Source organism: Melanostigma gelatinosum (assembly GCF_949748355.1).
Source record: "Melanostigma gelatinosum genome assembly, chromosome: 21".
Classification (NCBI taxonomy): domain Eukaryota; kingdom Metazoa; phylum Chordata; class Actinopteri; order Perciformes; family Zoarcidae; genus Melanostigma; species Melanostigma gelatinosum.
Window position 1 is genome coordinate 5,390,308 of NC_136654.1, and position 21,289 is coordinate 5,411,596.

At 42.1% G+C, this 21,289-nt stretch overlaps 1 protein-coding gene across 1 annotated transcript; it reads left to right on the forward strand.

The window, feature by feature from the left end:
• Positions 1 to 286: 286 nt before the first annotated feature.
• On the forward strand, positions 287 to 19,996 carry baiap2l1a (BAR/IMD domain containing adaptor protein 2 like 1a). Its single transcript, XM_079292955.1, has 14 exons — positions 287 to 410; positions 1,829 to 1,904; positions 2,077 to 2,163; positions 10,431 to 10,492; positions 11,496 to 11,567; positions 11,779 to 11,913; positions 14,343 to 14,495; positions 14,583 to 14,717; positions 15,257 to 15,380; positions 15,779 to 15,992; positions 16,993 to 17,052; positions 17,135 to 17,282; positions 19,716 to 19,756; positions 19,902 to 19,996. The coding sequence occupies exons 1-14, from the start codon at positions 360 to 362 to the stop codon at positions 19,972 to 19,974; spliced, it is 1,431 nt and encodes a 476-aa protein (XP_079149081.1). The 5' UTR covers positions 287 to 359; the 3' UTR covers positions 19,975 to 19,996.
• The last annotated feature ends 1,293 nt before the right edge of the window (positions 19,997 to 21,289 follow it).

Consider the following 21,289-nt stretch of genomic DNA (forward strand, 5'->3'; position numbering starts at 1 on the left):
ACAGTGCCAAATTGAGTCACACCTTTATTTTTGACAAGCGACATCTAGAGTCATAACTTTGTATAACATCTATCGTGACGTCACGGCGCCCTCCCTCGCGCCCCGCCCCTCGTGAGCCCGAAACTCACGGGGGAAGTCTCTCTGTTGTGTGCCAGTCAGTGCGTCAGTCAGTGCGTCCTCCGCCCGCCCACCGAGCGTCTCTCTGTCCACACGCGCGCAGTGAGGGAGCAGACAGGCAGCAGGACCGGCTGTGGGATTTATTATTCCGAGTCAACACCTGGATTACCAAACGCCAAATTTGTATTTTTCCTAATTTCTTACTTTTTCCGAATTCTGGACTTGAAAGACAACCTGCCATCATGTCTCAGGCTCCAGATGATGCGGGCAAGCTTACTGAAAGTACATACAAGGTCAGTCTTTTGGCAAATGACGATATAATAATTTATGATTGATGGATATTATCTCTGGTTTGTGATGAAGGTTTAGAGGGGGGAAGCAGGTTTTTATTAGTTATGTTGCATTTTTTAACCCTGACAATACGTCAAATATATAACAACACTATAAATGTGTTGGAGACAGTTATAGTGTGTCTGTGCTTTTATTTTATTGGGGCCGTTTTCTTCCCATTACCACCTATTGTACTATAAAGGACCCATTCTGTTGAACTCATCTGAAACTCTCTGTTTACAAGGGGAATAAAGTTAATATTGTTTTTTTGGGGGTTTTTTTCTTCCTTATAACAGCTTGTATTGTCCAACAACAACAAAAAAATATTTTATGATTCAACTCTGCATGAAACACGTCAAACCACCATGCAATCAAAGCCAACCTCCCTGTCTGGCATGTGATGAGTGAGACAAACGTTTCTCTCATCAATCAAACTGCTCTAGGTTGTCAATGGACATAAAGTGATTTGATCAAAAGTCATTCATATTGTCGGCTTAGAGTAATCTAATCAAGTTTACACTGCTCCCACATGTGATAAGCAGGTGAGAGTGTGTCTGGGTGTGTAGGGCTGTACCAAATGTCTTCAAAATCCAAAAGAAGAGAGTTTAGACTAGAGGTTAAAATTTTATTTCGTTGTTTGTTTTTAAGTTTTGAATTTAATAGTAATTAGGTTTAAATGTGACTATTTAGTGGAATGTCCTGGCTGAATTAGCAATAAAGTGTGTGTGTTTTGTGTATCTCTGTGTGTGTGGGTGTGTGAGAGAGAGAGAGAGAGAGAGAGAGAGAGAGAGAGAGAGAGAGACACACACACACACACACAGAAAGTCATGCTGCGTGCCACAGTTTTAGCTGGGAGAGAGAGAGAGAAACCAAGGAACCTGTTTCCCGTTTTCCCTCTCCTCTTCTGCTCTGTTTTTTTCTTCCTGTAAAGTCATACCTACCACTTCATTGTTCTACTGAGGGCGTGCCAGGGGAATAGACTCAGGGAGGTGAACAGCACTTGATTGTTGAGGCATTTCAATGAGAAAGAGAGAGAGAGAGAGAGAGAGAGAGAGAAGGGGGACAGGGGTTGGGAGGGGAGAGTGATGCAAATAGCTGCCACTTTGTACGGGACTTCGCTCTTATGAGGGAGTTGTAAAGCATGTGTGAGGGGTCAAGTTAAAGATTGAAAGTTTTATTGTTCTGACATGGTGATATTTTTAGAGCAACGGCGCACACACTTGCTCTTGTTTTCATGTGTTTCTCCACCCACTCCCACAAAAATAGCCTCACAAGTTGTATTATCCTCGACAGGTCCTTTGAAAAAAAGAAACAGTTTCTAGATCAGGAGTAAAATATTATTTTTTCCTCCACAACACTCAATCGCTGCTCCTTTCCCCAGAATGTGATGGAGCAGTTCAACCCAGGCCTGAGGAATCTGGTCAACCTCGGGAAGAGCTACGAGAAATCAGTCACAGGTAAACACAGCTTTCACCCCTCAAAATAGGATGACACCTGATGATCCATACGTCTTAATATGAACTTTGACTTTGACCTCAGTGTCAGCAGTATCTCCACTAACCAAAGAGTTTGGTCCGGCACGTTTCTCAGACGCTAACTGGATGATGTTTGTCTGTCTCTCCCATGCAGCGATGACTCTGGCTGGGAAGGCCTATTTTGATGCAGTCTCAAAGGTCGGAGAGAATGCTGTCATGTCTCCAGTCTCCAGAGAGCTTGGTGAGTTTCATGCAAGTCCAGGTCAACTCTACCTACAGTCAGTGAAATCTCAAGGGGGTCTGCCTGATAGCCATATTCTAATGTCTCTGTGGTAAAGCTAGAGCTTAAAAAAGTATAAATATAGTATAGTATAAATATAAATCTACAGCTAGCAGCCGGTTATCTTAGCTTAGCACAAATGAAACAGGTGGAAACCGCTAGCCTCTGTATTCTGGTATTAATTGGTGAGGTTTGGAGATGCTGGTAGGCGCATTTCGTTGCCTTTGGACAGAGTCTGGCTGTTTCCAGACTTTATGCTAAGCTAAGCTAACTGACTGTAGCCTCATGTGTATCGTAGAGGCTACGAGTGGTTTCGATCATCTCATCTAACTCTTGCCAAGAAAGCGAAGAAGTGTATTTACCAAAAAGTTGAACTGATTCCTTTAAAGTCCCCAAGAATATATGAAAGTGACTTTTCACATCACCACCATATGCCATATTTTGCCTGTATGCAAGTCAATTATGCAAACATCTGGAAATAACATTGAATGAACCCTTGTGGCACAGTAGCAGCAGCATTTCACTGCAGTCTGCTCTCACACTCGATCTGATTGAAGTGCTTCCTCTGTCTGTTCTCTGAGGCTGCCAAAAAGCCTGTACAGGTTGTTTTTCATCCATCATGTGACTCATCTCCAAATATTCTATTGGCGCTAAAATGTGGAGCTGACCCACTTCATCTAGGGGTTGTAATTTGGGGCTATTACGATTTATCAAGTTTTTTATTTTTTATTATTATTCTGTGTCACTCCTTAATGCAGGGGCAACAAATTGGCCCTCTTGTAAGCTCAAGTTGATGTGACATGCAGAGAATCAGAGTAGGGCAGTGAAAATGGATAAATAATGCTCCGTCATTCAGCGCTGGGTCTTTTACCACACTGAATAACACACATTGACGAAGTTCTCTTGTTTTGTTAGAGGGCATTTGCATTGCTTCCAGTCAAAAACAAAATTTGATGAAATGTCAGACCAGGCGAGGTGATTATCACAGAGCTGCCACTGTGTGAAAGAGACGAGATGAAGCGTGTGTGTCACGTTTGGTGAAAATGTAAAAAAGGATTTAAGGAAGTCAGCAAACAAGGCAGCATAGTGTCAGCGTCTGAAAATGAAACCATGATGAAGAATACGTTTCATCATGCTCAACCGACAGAAAATCCGGACCCCCAAATATCACCTTTCTCCTGTCAGTCAGAAAGATTGTCTTCTAGATTTTTAATCAGTGACATTAAAAAAAGCTTTCTTATTACACATTATTATCCCGACAGGCTCAATGTATAAAATCCCTCTTGGTGCCAATTAGCGAAACAATCTCCGTACTCTGTTATCGGGCAATGTTGGCCAAGTTTGTCGTGCCGCATCTGTCAGTTAACATTGCAAGTATTGCTTCATTAAAAAGTATGTTCACGCTACACAGTTTGCCAGTGACATTTTCACTGCATGCCAAAAACAACGAGGTGGAATAACTTCACAAAGGCCATGCTAGATGCCCCGCCATCTTTACTTTAGAATATTTATAGGAAAGTTTACAGCTTTAACGTTGATTGCAGCATTGCATATGTGCATCTCCAGCATATTTGAGTAGAACAATAACACTTTAAAGAACAGACAAAACTGATTAAAGGGGTTTATTTATCGGGAGTGACATTATTTGGCCCCAACAATCCATAGAAAACATTAAAATGGCTTCAAGTAAAAAGGTGAAAGTCTTGAACCCTCAGCTCTGCCTGGAATGGACGGTATTGAGGCAGTGTGAATTCTCTCACACATTGCAGCGAGCAGAGTAGCAAACATGCTGAACAAACAGTAAAGACAGAGGAGACTGTCTTCCCAGCCCTGATCCTCCTCATCCCCTGTTCCTCCATCTGCCTCACCAAAAACGCCGGCCTTTACTGTCTGCCTGCGGAGGCCAGGGGAGGCCCGAACTGTATGGAAAGAGACAAACATCTACTTTTTTTGATATTGGTGCTGTATATATTAAAACAAAAGACATAAGACAGAGCTAAACAATGATAGACGTGTTAGAATGTACAGACTGTTCTTTACCTTCAGTCCTCTTCTTCTTCAATACTTCTACAGGATTTACGATTGCTTCTTATTGCCTGAAGTGAATCTTTAATCATTCGCGCCCTCTCTGACAGTAGTCATAAAACTCCCAAGAATTTAGCATAATTTCTTTTTAAACTGCGCCACTGTCAAGAATGACAAACCAAATGCATTACTGTGTTGTTATGACTATCCACTGCAGACTATCTGCATGGATTTTTGTCTCTGATGTAATTTCAGAGTTCAGTACTTTTCCCCTCCCTCTGTGAATGGTGTGGTGTAAAAAGCACTTGCATCACTGTGGTTGGCAGGCATTTGCAGAAAGTTACCTGAGGCTTTTACTTCATACCAAGCGGCTTGTTTTCCTTGGCTACAGTTTGTCCACATTTTCTCTTTCAAATTACAGCTATAATGGGGGTGAAAGTGTACAAGTAAAAAAGTCACAACTGCCTGAAGACAATGAGTGAAAACCTATTAATTTGATTTAGTGAGACAGCGCACTAAAACCAAGAAAGGTAAACCCTGAGATGGGATTTTCTCCCATGTCCTACTTTAAATAACCATCTTTCCTGCTCTTCCATCACTGATCCTTTAATGGGCTGCGACCACTTCTAACCACTACCAATTACCCCAAATATTTAAGAACTTTTAAAAGTAAAAAAATGTCAATACACTCCACCATGCTCGCTAATGTTAGCTAACTTATATTGCTGTGTAGCCAATGGTGACAAATGCGGTGTGTAGCTAATGGTGGCTAATGTTAGCTAACTTATAATGCTGTGTAGCTAATGGTGGCTAATGTTAGCTAACGTATAATGCTGTGTAGCTAATGGTGGCTAATGTTAGCTAACATAAGAAAGATATTGCTGTTAGTGACATACTGAGTCAGTTTGCTCATCTCTACTTGTGCTATATTTTACCTTGTACCATTTAGCATTGGACATACATTGTACTTTTTTCACTGAAGTAAAAAGAAGTAAACACGCTCCGTGTTTGTTTTGAAAAATCAATGTGCCATCAGATTTTGAGGTGAAATACTACCGTATATGATTATAGCTTGGCATCAGTAAGTATTTGTGTTGTCATTCATGTATAATAAAGTGCCATGGCAGCGCAGCTGGTTTGCCATATTTAAAAGTCATAGTTTTCAGTGGGTGTACAATTAGAAACTTCCTGTGCATGAGGCCATGACTGGACTCCACAGGGAGTTGCCATTCCACTCTGAAAAGCAGCAGGTATTCAGGGACTGAAAATGTTACAGGAGAAAGAATAGCAACATCCCCACCCCTTCCACCTTTTCTTCGTTTGTTGAGCCGAAATTGTTTTTTGAAATGTTGAAGTACACTGTCAGCATGAGAAAAATGGTAATGTCAACCAAAGCTATTTTTTTTCTCCCAGAGAATGAGGATTTAGAGCGGGGAAACCGCTGAGTGTTTCCTACCGATAGCTTCTGTAACAGGTCTCGGCTTTTGAGAAGAGCTATTTATTCTGTGGGGAGGTTGATGGTATAGATAATAAAAGATTGTGACATTTCAAACTCCTGGCTTAGAGCTATTTCATGGGACCGTTTTGCTCTCTAGACACAACAAGCAGTTTTGCCCGAGACATCAGTACATGATGGGCAATTTATCTTTTTTTTACAGACACAACATCACCAGAAGCATCAGGGAACCATAAATTGTTCCTAAAAGTCAGCGAAGGTTCATCTCCCTTCATTTCTCCCCCTGCGTTATAGTTTGTGTCTGAGAGCACCTGGAGCGGACTCATTTGTCCTGGCTCCAAAAAACTTGTCTGGTGCAAAGTTAGTCCAAGAACTTCGAAAGCCTTCTTCTTGGCAAGAGCGGGTAAACTTGATAAAGTGGTCAGGCTCACCATTAATAACAATACATGTCTCCATCACAAATAATTCAGTTTATATGTTAACCATTTAAGAATATGTCTCCGTGTCAAGAACTTTAATAGTGGTCCCTTTGGGCCAGTTGGGTTTAAAAATGTTGGCAGCGCTTTTCTTATAATTAATGAGATGCATAGGCCAACTTAGTATACAGACCTCAAAGTGGTATCGATCTTCTCATTTAAGTCTTGGCAGGAAAGTGAGTATGTAAGTATTTCGCAAAGATTTTAAACTATTACTTTAAAACCCATTAAAAGTATTTAAAAATAGAAGTATGGGCAGCTGCTTAGGACAATTATCTGGACCATATGGCATAAATGTATCTGTGCCACCAAAATATCCAGGTCAGTCACACAGACACAGATTGTTTTCCCAAACCAGGCCTAGACTGTTGAAAATAAATAAAGGAGGGCGGAGGTTGTTTCAGAGTCCACTCATTGTTCAGTCAGTTATGACTCCTGTCGCCACACTCTACAGGTCCCTAATGATCCCAGATCTCAAACACAACCTCCTTCTGCATCTGCTATTAAAGTAAAGGCTCCCAGTACACTGGGAGTTTCCTCCAAGGGACCTCTAAAGAGACCAGACACTCACTTACCGCTCAATAATCCATGATGTCGGAGCATCCAAAAACAAACGTCACACTTCAGTCCTTTCACAAAAATATCCCACGAGTCCCTCCTTCGCTTATCGTCTATTATAGATTTCAACCATTATTTAGGGAAAACCTCTCTCTATAAACAACATAAAGCATTTTTTTTAAAGTTATGAGGTTTGCCTTCAGTTTGTTGTATTAAGTAAAGAGAGATTTATGTTGATGCTCGAGGCTGCAGTTAGTTTTATGTGTTCTAGTAATAAATGATGTTAAGTGCCGTGTGTGACTGCAGGTCATCGCTCTGTGTTAAGGAAGATGTCACAGCTACTGATCTGGACTACACAGTAGACATGCCGAATGGCAGTAGATGCTCCAATCACGAAACAATAATTAATGAATACAACCCAAAAACAGATGGCTATTGATCATCAGTAGGGCGAGAAACTGGTGATCTATATTCATGATGGCATCTTATATTGGTAATAACTGCCGGGCACCGTCCAAAGTGCTCTAATAACGTACTTAGTATTTCAGTGTGTGTGTGTGTGTGTGTGTGTGTGTGTGTGTGAATGGAGTGAAATAATTAGTCGATTAATTGATTCGTCGATCGACGGTCTTTGGTGATTTAATGGTAAAAGTAGTAATAAAATGGCAAATAATTTAAGTTGTGATGGGATTTTTTTCACCATTGTTCGACAGTTTATAAAATAGCTGATTATTTGAAAAGTGATTGGCAGATTAATCGTCAATAATGAAATAGGGTTGTGTGTCTCCCGAACTCTATAGAGGGACTAAACTAAGCAATGCGGCCTTTAGTTTGCATGTTTGAGGTCATGCAGTTGTTGTTGACAAAACAATCTCACCTCAGGGTCCATTAATAAGCCACTCCTGAGCTTTCTTTTTCATGTTACATGATCTTTATTACCAGAGAGGGTTTTCCCAGTTTGTAGATACATTAAATTTTTTTGTCCATGTTGGATTCAAAGTTGAGTTCAGTTCATTTTTTTACTTGAAAACAGCTTTTTTCAAGACGGTCTCACCTCAGGGGCCATTTATAAGCTGATCTTTGAGCCTTCAACATGATCTACCTTATGCAGTGTTTGTTGGTTCTGGGTGGTTGTTTATACAGTAAGTCCAGAGTCCAGCGTTTAACCACAGCCACCTTCCCATGTGTTTCCACGACAGTGAATTCAGCATTTAACACAGTGACATCATGATGACAACAGGAAGGGAGTAGCTCATCGATGGTCTCGCCCCACCTGCACAGGAATGTGTGCAGTTGAGACACCATTTGATCCTGAGTCACAAACGAGGTGGCTACATTTCGTCAGACACACACACACACACACTGCAAATCTGCGGGGACAAGCCCAGTGATGCATCTCATGATAAAACCGCTCCACAAGACCATGACCAATACAGGCGCTGCCAAGTTCAGTGCTAACTCAGATGTTGTTTGCGCTTGGATAGAGGAGTAACCTCAATAAAGGAAAGATTTCCTTTCAGATAAAGTGGCGAAATAAAGGCGAGGTTGAGGAAATGTTTGCCCGTGCCGGCGTCATCTCATGTTGTACAGCTTGCTGATCTAACACCACACAGTCAGGGGTTGGCACAGGGCACTCCCAGCACATAAATAGCATCACCTGTTGAGAATGTCGAAATCCCTGTGTCCTTCTCTGCTGTCTTGTAAAACAGGCATTTGATACTTGTCGCAAAGATTCCATACAAATTATGTTAAATATACATGCCAAACTACATGCTTCAAAGTTATCTTTTTCTAGTTGTAAGCTACAGTATCTGAATCAGTTGGCAAATTTGAGTGTAACGAGGGGGGGAGAGAACAGGTGTGTTCATTACACATAAGTCATATGAGTGAATCATTGATAGTTCAGTTTTCCACAGGGATCTCTTATCAACCCTGTATGCGTAAAAATCCACATGCGCATGGTGCAAATCGTCGACGCAAGATTATATTATCTTGGAACAAATAGGCTGCAACAGATAGAGATATGGGATTAGAGATACAGTAGGGATACAGTCAAAAAAGCTTGAATAGCAGTTCAGCCCAGTAGATGCTAAAAACGTTGTTGTAGCCAAATACTTCTTATAGTTTTTTATTCACACTTTAGCTAGAGAGAATCCATTTTTGTACTTTTTACACCTCAACTCTCACACTTTAATTCCACGGAGAGAAAGCAAGCATCCGTTATCTTGCTTTTTTTGCAACATTGTACTTTTGCTCCCCTCTCGTGTGACAGATTCACGATTCACCGTACAGTCTGTACCAAGCTGTGGTAACGCTCTGTAGCATTTACCTCCCTCTCGCAGGCTTTCACACCTTGTTAACCCCAAAGGTGAAACCTGCAGGTGTACAACGGCCTCTTTGAACCGGCCCTTTTCTCAGCCTCCCCCTTCCACCCCTCGCAGTCTGTTGTTGGGTGCTGTATAAACAGCCCCTGAGCCCCGCGCCACCCCTCCCTGTCGAAGCACAAAGGCAAGCATTTACCAGTACGTTCTGGTGACCTTCAGAGGGCAATGCTGTTGTAGCTGGACGCTGCCTGCTGGATCACGGGAGTACAGCTCTGTATCAGTGGGTCATTACGTTTGTTTGCCCTGAGTGGAGGCGTGCGGGGAGGAATGTCAGGTGTTTGGTCCAATGTGTGTTTAGGTAGAGTGTGCCGACATGGGCAGCTTTTAGAGAATTTTCACCTAAAAATCCCAAAGTGAACCTGACACCTGTTCCTGGAGGTGTTGAAACTCTAGCAGGTTGTTCTCTTTTCCCTGGTGGTGACACTACCACACGTCCAGATATGATGTCCCATATTGTTTTTGACAGGTTTCACCTGAAACGCGGTGTCCTATCGTAAACCTGGAGTCTAGATTTCACCCCATTGTGATAGCGGTAGCACTATAAACTGCTTAGCTACGATTGTCCACTTCTGTTTACAGTATTGACTCACTCCCATTGTCTTGTGTCATATGCTGCTCTATCTATGCTGTAGCCTGTCTGTGAATGGAGACTGTTCTGTATCTGACCGCACGATACCAGAACGTTTCACAGAGATTACTTATTGACTGCTGTTCAAATATTGAAAGGAGATAATTCGTCTATGAAATATGGGCTTTAAAGATGCAATGCCTGATGAAAACAGGCTTCGTTGGTTTATTATGGAAAGTATTCATAAATAACATTTTCTCCTGAATCTGCATCTGGTTATACACTGTTTGTGTGTGGTGGATGTGCATGTGTGGTGTCTGGTTTACATATGCTCGCTGTCACCTGCCTTGCTTCAGGGAATACTTATTATTGATAAATGCACTTTCTTGCCGGGCGTAAGATGAGAGGATTGGTACCACTCTCATGTCTGCACAGTAAATATCAGGCTACCACCAGCAGTCAGTTAGCTTAGCTTAGCACAAAGACTGGAAACAGGGGGAAACAGCTAGCTCTGTCTCAAAGAAACAAAACCACGCACCAGGCAGCACCCCCTGGAGCTCCTAAGTTAACACATTATATCTGCAAATGCATATATGAAATGTGCAAATAAAACAAACCACATCATGGTTCAACAATGAGCTAACTCGCAACAAGAAAGCAAGAGAAAATGTATTTTCAATGTTCTTGTCTCTGGTCAGAATACAAAGTCAATGGGCCATTGATCTCTGAAATGCTAAAACGTGTTCCTGGCGTCTCTCTAGGTGTGGTTCTGATGGAGATCTCAGACGCCCACAGGAAGGTCTACAATGAACTGGATGAGAACGTGAGTAGCCTTTAAAAAGAGTCCCCAACAAATGCACAATTTACTGACGCTTGAGCAGCGTTTGGTAAAAATAGAAAGACATATTGGTCTTTTCATGGGATTCGTTGACAAAATGAAAAACGTAGAATATGGCCAGCTCGGATTTTGAATGGACACCTCGTGTTTTCTCAGTAAAGCTCACAGCTCTTAAGTTGTTCCTTTAGTCTTCCCTTCATTCTGTCAGGCCCTGAGTCAGAAGGATGAAAGCAACATAATGGATCTAAAGAATGAAACGAGACAAAGTCTTGCCTTTGCTGCAATTATGTCCTTAAAACAATTTTGTGCATTTTCAAGTCACCAACTGTCTTTCTTACCCTGTGGCCACCAACACTCAGCTTCTCTTCACATAACAGACAGAGATTTGCCATTTACTACACTGCCTTTTCCGAACACGTGACCTCTTCAACCTTTTGTGCTTATTCTTTTCAAGTTTTAATTTGTTGTAACCAAAGGTTAAAGAGAGTTTGCTTAGAGTGGAAAACCCACCAGAATCATTCCTGACCCTGCTGCCTCGGGGTGAAATGCCCCAAATACCTGCTAGTGACAAGCAGTAAATTAACGTCAAGTGCCGTCGGTTTGAACACGGCGAAAACTGAAACCCAACACTCTCAGTCTTGTTGTCTGATTCTCTTTGGAAATAAACCCAATCCCTTACGTAGAAAAGCAAATGGCGTGCTGCGTGAATGGCTCTCGTGTCTGCTTGTGCCTACCCTGGACTGATCCTAATGTATCTGCGAGAGGGGAAAGTTGTAAATCTTTAACCATAACAAGCTGATAAGACTTCCCTGATGGTCGGAATCTCATCCTCTCAGAAACCCATTATCATGCACTCCACCAGGTCACTCCACTCTTATCGCGGCGTCTCCATTGAGCCATGTGACTGAACTGTACATTGTGTTTAGAGCAGCGTGCACGAAGTGTGTTGCAATGAATTTAAGGTGTGTGTGTTTGTCTTTCTCCGCAGTTCAAGACGTTCCACAGGGAGATTATTATTGAGCTGGAGAAGAAGACAGAGATGGATGTGAAATACATGAACGTAAGCGTAATCATATAATCATTTCAATCACTTGTAGAACTTATAATGCAAACCTATTCCATGAACGCAGAGCTTAGATTGGCCAATTAGACTGTTAGGTTCTGTGAATCACAAGATTACTTTAGCTTCTTTGTTTCCGATGGAACATTTGTATCGTGGAAACTGCAACCTGCTCACTTGTCTCATCCCTCTCTTGTCAAACGTCCTGTAGGCCACCTTCAAGCGCTACCAGTCAGAGCACAAGGTGAAGCAGGACTTCCTGGATCGCTCTCAGACAGACCTGAAGAAGCTCAGGAGGAAAAGACAGGGAAAGCACTCATCCAAGTATGAGATCAGAGAGAACGAGGTGAGAGTGAAACCAACACCCGACGCCCGAACTTCTTTTTCCTTCCCTTCAAAACAGAGCATGTCTGATACTTTGCACCGCTCTCCAAGCTGAGTGCTATTGCGTGCTCACGCTGTGTTGCCTCGAGAAAAGAATATGCCGAGTGTTGAATTTATGTGACGGGGCGGAGAGAGATGTGGCCAAGATAGTTGTCATGATAATCACATACCAGTGTGAAGGAGAAAAAAGGAGGGGTGGCACTGAAATTGCAGGTTTTGCTTTGAGGTTATACTTCATAATTACTTTGAGATGTGTGTTTAAACACTCAATACCTTTAAAAAAATCACTTTTGTATTGGATAGGACAAAGGAATAGGACCATCAAAGGTGCCACCACGCCTATAGCTGTTTGCATATTCTCTGTTTTTGCACGCAGCAGAATGAGACCATTATGCCTCGGCTCACTGCGTTTAAATAGAGATGGAACATTGCGTTTCTGTTGAAGGCGTACACACCCAAATTTGCACATGCGTGAATGCTTAAATGTATGCAGACACACAGTTCCAGACCACGCTGAGCCCCAGGTTCTATTGGACGCAGCAAGTCGGGATAATCGTAACCAAATGGTTCATCCCTGGAAACCAAAAATGTAGTTTGTCAAGAAATGTCAGATTGACTTTCAGTGCAACTAGATAGTTATATCATCCAATGACGTGTTTCGTATGCCAAACAGAGCTGATAGGGCTGCAAGAGACAAATCCAATCCTTCCAGATTGACCTTGCTCAAAATCGTTTTAGTTGTTTGGTGCGTACACTTCTCTGCCCACAGAGGAATTCATCGAAGCTGAAGAGCAACAGCCAAAACAGGTTCCTAACAGCCATTTCCCAATAGCCATTCTAATTAGCCAAAGCTAGCACGCTGACACGCTAATCTAAGCTGGCCATCGTGGTTACATTATACCGGCTTTTGATTACGAGCATATTAGCATTCTGGCGTTAGCATTTAGCTCATAACGAACATAAAATGTTTGTCCCAGTGGATACAGACCTTTACACGACACATATAATGGACCATAAATACACAACATACAATATTAAAATCAACATTTGGAAATATTCTCCAGAAAAGAACTTTCATTTTAACCCATCAATCGGTAGAATTGTACCTTCAGCAGTGTGGAGTAATATATTATTTTGCATCACACACACATTTTGCGATCACAGTGAAAACTCGTGCCACTGCCAAGTGGATAGTAGCACACACACCTGGCCTTGAAGATTTAGTCAGTGTTGCCATCACCGTTGCTTGAGTAGTCGGTGCATTGACCCCGAGTATATTGTTTGAAGTGTATGCTTCCAAATGAGTGGTGCACATAGTCGGGTGTTTGCGTCCTGCTGTCCGCTACCAACAGGCCACCGGAACACCTCAGACAGCAATTTGCTTCGTAAATCAATGCGATGAGATGAAGTCGAGACTGCAAAAGCCGGAGCAATAATTCCTGTCTGTCTCTTGTTTGAATGTATTGACTGTTTCCATGTCCTCACTTTGATGATGGATGGTGTGTGGGCCTGGTTTGCTTCGACAGAATTGTTAAACAGAACTTGCGGTGATCGTAGGTTGTCTCCTGTTTATCCTTACACTCGAATGGCAAGTTTTAGAAGACACTCATACAGTAAGTCGTCCTATCTGGGATCCCTTCTCTCTCAGAAGAGTCTTTTTCCATTATCTGATTAAACACCGGTGGACTACAAAGGAGACAAGGCTAACGGACCTAGCTTTCTCATAATCATGCGTAGCCGGATGTCAGTGATGAGCTCAGAGATACTGTAAAGGGAGTGGGTGCAGAATAAAGTAATAGAGCAGTGGGTTGAGAAGTAATTGTAAAGAGTTTATATGTCTTATATGAGGTCCAGTCGCCCATCTGCTCTGCGTTTACCGCTGTGCTGAGATCAATCCACGAGCAGCAGGAGGCCCAAATAAACTCGCCGCTAAGTGCAGAGACTTTGATTTCAAGGCTCGTTAGTGTTTCGATTTGTGACTCTGACCCGAGGCGAGCACACAAGCATTAAGTTGCGCCCACAGAGTTAACTTTTATTCAGAGATAGAAAGAGCCAGTTTCCCACATTGGTACTTTCTTTTATTATTTACTTATTTGTTTGTTTCAATTGCATGTATTTAATGTAAAATTATTTTAATGTTTATTATTTTATTGCTGTTATTTAGTTTTTTTCACTGATTGAGGCCCATTCCACCTTCTTATCAGCCTGATGAAGCGCTGAGAGGAACACTTTGCTCTCAGTTTTATTGTTTTCTTCATTGTCTTTGTGGTCACTTCTCCATACAATATAGTACAAATACAATCTCTCCCTCATTATTTTGCTCATTTGAAACCTGACGAGTTATTAAACCAGTACCATGACCTCCTTGCTGTCCTATGACCCTGTCTGCAGTATGTGGAAACCATTTCGTCGCGCCAGGTGGACATGCAGAAGTTCATCGCTGATGGCTGCAGAGAGGCCTTACTCGAAGAAAAGAGACGCTTCTGCTTCCTGGCAGACAAACATTGCATGTTCTCCTATCAAATTAGCAACTTCCATGAGAAAGTAAGCATGGACAGAGAGGTAATCCTGCATAGTCAGACCCCTACGTTAATGGACAGTTTGACACCTTCCTTTCGCTGGTGTTTCCAGGCCAAAGAGATGCTGGCCGTGCGGCTCCCCAGCTGGCAGGAAAAGTGCAGCGACATCACCAAGGTGCCGGACACGATGATAGAGGAGCTGTCCGCCACTCCGCAACAATCGCCTGTGCTTGAACATTACAACAGGGTGAGTATTAGCTGGTCCTGTTTGGATTCATGATATCCGGATATCATATCATGAGCTTTATGCTCTTATCGTGTGTTGCTTTATCTTTAACACTCATCTTAACTGCAATGTGCTTTAGATAAAAGCTGTGGATAAAAGCATCCCAAATATTATACAAGGATAAACCGTGTAGACTGGCCCTGCAGTGTTTCATCTTGTGTTGTTGCTTGCATTTTATCCTGCAATGACATCTGTTGTATCAGATTGAGGCTGTGTAAAGTGGTTGGCTATCATTATTTGGCCATCAGCCATGGAAAATCCTGCACGTGCTCTTGTTGCTCTTATAAATGCCCCTGGTTGTGTTTTTGTGTGGCAATTTATTGCCTCATAGGAGGAACAAGTTCAGTTTCAATTACGATAATGGCTGTTTACGCCATAGCCTTGACACAGACTTTACCTTGGTCATTCAGAGAAAATGCTTGTTTTCAAAATGTATTATGCCCGTTTCCGAGTTTGTCACATTTTGCATCTGCTCATTATATTCTTCTTCATCTCCTCAGAACAACGTGGAGTCAGGGGTGCCTCCTCCAGCGCCGCAACTGAAGGCACAGATCAGTCCGCTGGCCAACTTGTTCAACCCAGAGAGCAGGATTCCTTTCAGCCCCCCGTCAGACCACAACTCAGGTACGGATGGCTTCTCTGAAACACAAACAGAAATGTCCCTCACAAGTGACTGTGGCATCTCTCAGTCCTATCGTTAACCAGGTACATCAGCCAGTCACGTGTCATCAAGTTTTTGTCAAAATCTGAGCAATGTTGTCTGAGAAATTGTGTTGGAATTTTAAAAAACAATACAACTCTCATATCTGTGTGGTAAACGGACGCTAGCAGCCCGTTAGCTTAGCTTTGCACAGAGACTTGAAACAGGAGGAAACAACTAGCCTCTGTCCAAAGAGGTAAAACAAATCCCCCCCCACCTTTCCCCTAATGTCAAACTACTTATTTAATATTGCTTTAAATTACCTTTTTGAGTTCAAGTTCTGACAGATAACTGACATGATCCCATCTCTAATCCCCTCCAGACCAGGGCAGTCTTGGAGAGGTCAGTATGTCGCGGTCGACATCCCAGTCGTCCGGTCTCAATGTGGGCAGGAAGCACAGAGTTCAGACCGTCTTTCCCCACGCGGCAGGCAACAACCACACGCTCCTCAGCTTCGACGAAGGCGACGTCATCACTCTGTTCATCCAAGAGGAGAAGGACGGTTGGTTGTACGGAGAGCTGGAGAAGACACGGCAGTAAGTTTTCCACTAGTTTTTTATATTCCTCAAAAGTATTGCCTGTGTAGCCAAACGTCCGACACAGTTTATTCCTCTGTGCGGGAGACCAACATGATTCTTCACACCCACTGTAGTTTATTTTGATTCGATCCCACATACACACATACACATACATGTGTGTGTGTGTGTGTGTGTGTGTGTGTGTGTGTGTGTGTGTGTGTGTGTGTGTGTGTTGGGATAAATCACATTACATTCTGTCTCTTAGCAACAAATCCAGTGCATTGGTCTGATAAGCCATATTTTTCTCCAAACGTGACTTGGAGTGAACTTCTGGGTGTCAGTGAATGGAATCTGTCTGCCTGACATGGATTATATGTACATGTCATTCAAGTGTGTTGTCTGTAGCAGCAACTAATCTGTTGGATGCACACATGATGGCGAAAGTCAGTGTCAGATTTTCTGCTCTGGCTCTCTTATGTGACTATTTTTTACAATGAAAGTCCTGCAAAAATGTAACAAGTGCCAACTATCCTTTTGGTGAAATTGATTTTCAGACATATTATTACATTATCATGTGACCCACTCAGGCTAAAAAGTACAGAACATCATCTGACACTCTTAAAGATATTTGTTATTTGGGTTACCTAAATACAAAACGTACCTATCTGGTACATTCTTCTGTAATTGTGCAGGACAAAAATCACTGACCTGTATTGGCCTGATTGTTAAAGGTTTGCCACTAGAATCTGGCACATTGTGGCAACTCTTTCTGGTTAATCGTGTTGTTTGGTTGTAATATTGTCTTAAGGAATAACTTGAAGATTCAAGAAAAACACTCACTGCTTTTTTGCCAAGAGTTAGATGAGATCGATACCTCTCCCACGTCTTATATGACATGGACTCCAGGAAGATAACAGTTAATGGATAGTCAAATATTTATTGAACAATAAAGATTTTATATGACTGCTTATTTAAAACCGTTTCATGACATGATGAGTGTGTTTGTCTTCCTTGTTAGGTGGGGCTGGTTTCCTTCCTCTTACTGCAGACCTTATACTGAAGCAGTCATAACAAACAGGTGAGAAAACATTACAACATGCTGGGAAAGTGAATCAGTGATTTGTTTTACAGCTGAACCTTTGTGTCATGTGTGTTGGCAGCAATCTCGGCACGCTGGTGCGTAGTCTGAGCGTGGCCAGTCTGCAGGAGCAGGAGCAGGAGGAGCCTGTGTTGCTGCCGCCGCCCGACTACAGCGACGACACCCCTTCTCGCCCAGTGGTCCCTTCAACGCCCTCGCCACAGAACAAGGTCAATACCAGCACCTCGATGAGCATCTACTGACCACATGTCGTCTGTTGTATTTATTAAATACATCTTTGTGTGGATGTGGTCAACTAGACATTGTTTATTCCATTAATCCACCATTTGTCACTCTTAAAAATGAGAATGGTATCGTTGCTTTTAATAATGTGGAAGCACTCTACCATAGGATGCAATGACAAAAAACCTGCTTCGTCGAGTGTGATATTTTGAAGACAGAGAGAAGAATATAGGTTTTGGATTGGATTTACCGTCACCAGGTTGCCTGATTATTACTTAGAAATAATGCTGATGTTTGTTCGTACCTGCTGGATATGTAAATAGGCATGTTTTTGCTTGCTAGCTAGTTAGCTCTGGTTGCGAGGCTAACAGTAGAGGACTGTGGTTGTGCTCGACAGCTGCCATGTTTGAATGTCTATGAAGTGGGCCACGTCACACGTTCTGGAAAAAGTCTCATGTTCCCTGATAGGATATCTATATTGTCTTGCCGAATTAATCACAGACTCTTTGACCACATCACAAAATGCCAACACACACGTCTATTAGTGTGACTAATCGTGTCTTATCAACATCTCCTCGTTGCACAGTAATTGCCTCCACACCCTGAAGTGGGAGCACAGCCAGAAACACACCTCAATTCCTCTCACCAGTTTGAGGAAACATGTTGTATTTATATAGATGACTATTTCCTCCAAATGATGTGTGAGCCCTAAAGCTGTGATGTATCCTTCAGTAAATAAATAGAATCACAAAAGACAAGTGTGAAACAGACCAGAAAGTTGTTTAAAAAAGACATCTGAAAAATGCTCCCAGCCAGGTTTTACCAGGTTGAGCAATGGAGAGGTTAGAGGAGAGGGAGAGCGTTACATAAAGGACAAGAGGGTACAAACACAATTTAATTTCGTGCCCTACGCTGTGTCCGCTGATTGAGAATGAACTAGTAGCTGTCCAGCCAGCAGACCAGCCCGGGGCACGCTTCTTTCTCCCTCATCATCACCTTCCTCGCTGCTCTGCCTGTACTCGGTGTCCTCAGTATCTGCTGCCTCAGGGTTTTACCGTGAAATAAACCGCAGTGAGGGATGTACCTTTCCAACAGTAGGGATCCCAGTGCTTTTTAAAATGTTTCCTTTGATCGTCTCATCCTCATATGATTCAACATTTTGTAAAAACGTAGCCCAGCATTGATAAGCCAACATACAACAAGACATCCTTGCTCTGCCTTTGACAACGTGTCCAGAGGGCTGAAGGCTGGCTGTGCTCTTTTGGTTCGTTGTTGTGACTGTGGGGCAAAGGTGGAACTTTTCACCATCGCTCGGAGTATTTTAGTTCCCTGAGTCAAGCCTCTCGGGCAGCATTCAAATCAAATCCATTCTTCTTAAGGTTTGGAGTGCTTTGAAAACATTAGATTTTTTTAAAATTCATAATAGTTTTTCATTTCTGAATAACATATTTACAACATAATTTACATATTTCTGGCAATTTGACTTGAAATGTCTTTGTCCCTGAAGAAACAACAAATCAGGATTCTAGTAATGTTTGGAGCCAGAAAAGAAAAGAAAAAAGCTCAAGTTGAAATGTTGTTATGTTTATAAGTTATTCCTAAATGATGAATGTAAGAGTTTGTTGAGGGCAGTACACAACAACAACAACAACAACAACAAGAGAGGTGCTTCCTGAAAGGCAAAATTCAGGACATAAAACTGAAGTGACTTCTAGTTGTTGTCTGCATTCATTACTAATTACAGAAAAAAAACATGCATTACCCTGCTCTTCCATTAGAGGGAAGAGCAGGGTAATGCATGTTTTTTTTCTGTAATTAGTAATGAATGCAATGCAACCATTCTTACAAACTTCACAGATTTGAAAAAAATAAAATGAAATCCATTAAGTTTACTCCGTTATAGTTACCTCTCTTCATCAGCCCTCGTCATTATGCTTGTTCCTATCTGATCTAAAATGAAAACAACATCCTCAACTAACTAACAAAGTCTTGGGTTGAAACCCAGCCTCACAGAGGTCAAGTACAATTTGTATGCTCCCCAGCTTTATCGTCCCCATGCTCACTTGGCTGTGTGGAGGGTGAAATGATTATTATTGTCCTCAGACGAGAGAAAAAGAGGAGTGTGTCTCTTGCCATTGCAGTCTTTCTAGATTGTCCAGATTCCAGACTTGATGAGGTCTCAGGCTAACATGTGGTTTAAGTACATGTCAAAGCTTCTCTGTGCGGATTGGGAAGGTGTGAGGGGGGGGGGGGGGGGGGGGGGGTACTGATGACGGGAAATCTTAACAAACCAGTCTGACAACACTGACTCACAGCTGGGGGCAGGGTGTGGGTTTGTGGTGGTTCGTGTTGAACGTGTGTTGTTTCTTTGTCCACTGGATCTTGAAGGGTCTTTTCTTCTGTGTTTTTTTTGACGACAGGTTTCTTTAGTCAATGGGACTGCAAAGGTTCCCTTTCTCGGGTGAGTGACCGAACACAACTAACCAAAACTCACGTTTCCACGGATGTGTGTTGGTAATCAAACTTTGGCTGATGACCACATAATGATGAATTTGAAGGCGTTATATCAGCCTGATGATTTTTTTCCCCCCATTTATTTCATGCAGAGGAGGGAATCCATTTGCCACAGTCAAGCTGAGACCAACAGTCACGAATGACAGATCAGCACCACACGTCTAACACAAAAGATGAGGATTTTCACCGCTGTAATGCCTTCAGGGGAATCATGCAACATTGGACCCCTGCGACACACTAAATATCACCCCAACCCGACATCTCACCGGCCTGCATGCTTGTCTCCCTCAGTACCGGTCTGCTCTATGAAAGGAATCCATTGTTTCTTGGCACAAGTGTGTGTTGACTGTGCCAGTGTGTGTTTTACATTAGCCGCAACGGGGAAATATTGCTTAATCAACACATGGAGAAGCAGGAATTCCAAGATTTTTGTAACGCAAATATTTTGCCCCAAAACGAAAATTTTGAATATGTACGTGATCAAGATCCTGCACAGGAATGGCGGAGTCCACCACTGCTATAGTGTGTAGATAGGTAATTACTGAATGTAAATACTTTGAATGGGACTAAAATAAAGCTAATGAGGCTTTTCTAGTTTCTAGTGACATGCTAACAAGGAGATACCTGAACCTTTATTTTGGGTGAACTGTTCCTTTAAGATGCAATAAAGATGCTTGGGCAGTGTCATAAGGCGTGTTTGTGCTGCAGTCAGTGCAGTGTTTTCTTATAAAATGAAGAGATCCAGATTGACTTGATGCTGACAAGGAAGACCATGCATCCAGGCCGTCTACCTGACTTGCCAAAAATATATTGTCATTTCTGTTTTTGTTATAATTATTTTTGTCTTTTGTTTTCTTAAGAGGCGTTATGATATACAAAGGTTGTGAGAATGACGAGAGAGTGACAGTGTTGGGGAAAACGGTTTGTCATTTGAGTGAAGGCAAAACAGTATGTCACTGTTTAAAATGAGAAGGCTATTTATATACACTTAAGTTTGTATGAGATATTTAACTAAAAAATATGCGTGCAGAAGTCCATTCTGTGAAGGCTCCCTTTTGAATACGATCCCAAGATCACTTTAATCTGACTGCTGGTCTGTCTTTTAAACGGGCAATGACCTTTTGATGAAGGGAATTTGTTTTCACTCCTCGTGGTTTCACTGTTGTTCAATGTAGATTATGTGTACAAAGCACAGTTTATACAAAATCAAAATGTACCCGGTAGACATTTGCATGTGAATAAAGTGGGTCATTGTTCAAAAGTATTAACTGTTTTGTAAAACACTTTTTTGTTGCCATGTCTTTGCTTTACAGAATGTAAATGAGTGATGAGGAAGTGACAGATGAAACAGTTGATTGATCCTCATAGACCCTCCCGTGTGTGAAGCCATCGTAGTTATTGCCTCATGCTTTCTGCAGAGTACCTACTCACTGTGTTGACCGATGTAGTCTTTTTTCTCTCAATAAAACAAGGTAAAGTA

What these genes read in the sequence shown, in the direction of transcription:
- baiap2l1a (XM_079292955.1), top strand. Translation starts at nt 360, where the DNA reads ATGTCTCAGGCTCCAGATGATGCGGGCAAGCTTACTGAAAGTACATAC. An exon ending in TTAGCAACTTCCATGAGAAA is followed by an intron (nt 14,496 to 14,582) that starts GTAAGCATGGAC and finishes TGGTGTTTCCAG; the next exon opens with GCCAAAGAGATGCTGGCCGT. An exon ending in GAGCTGGAGAAGACACGGCA is followed by an intron (nt 15,993 to 16,992) that starts GTAAGTTTTCCA and finishes CTTCCTTGTTAG; the next exon opens with GTGGGGCTGGTTTCCTTCCT.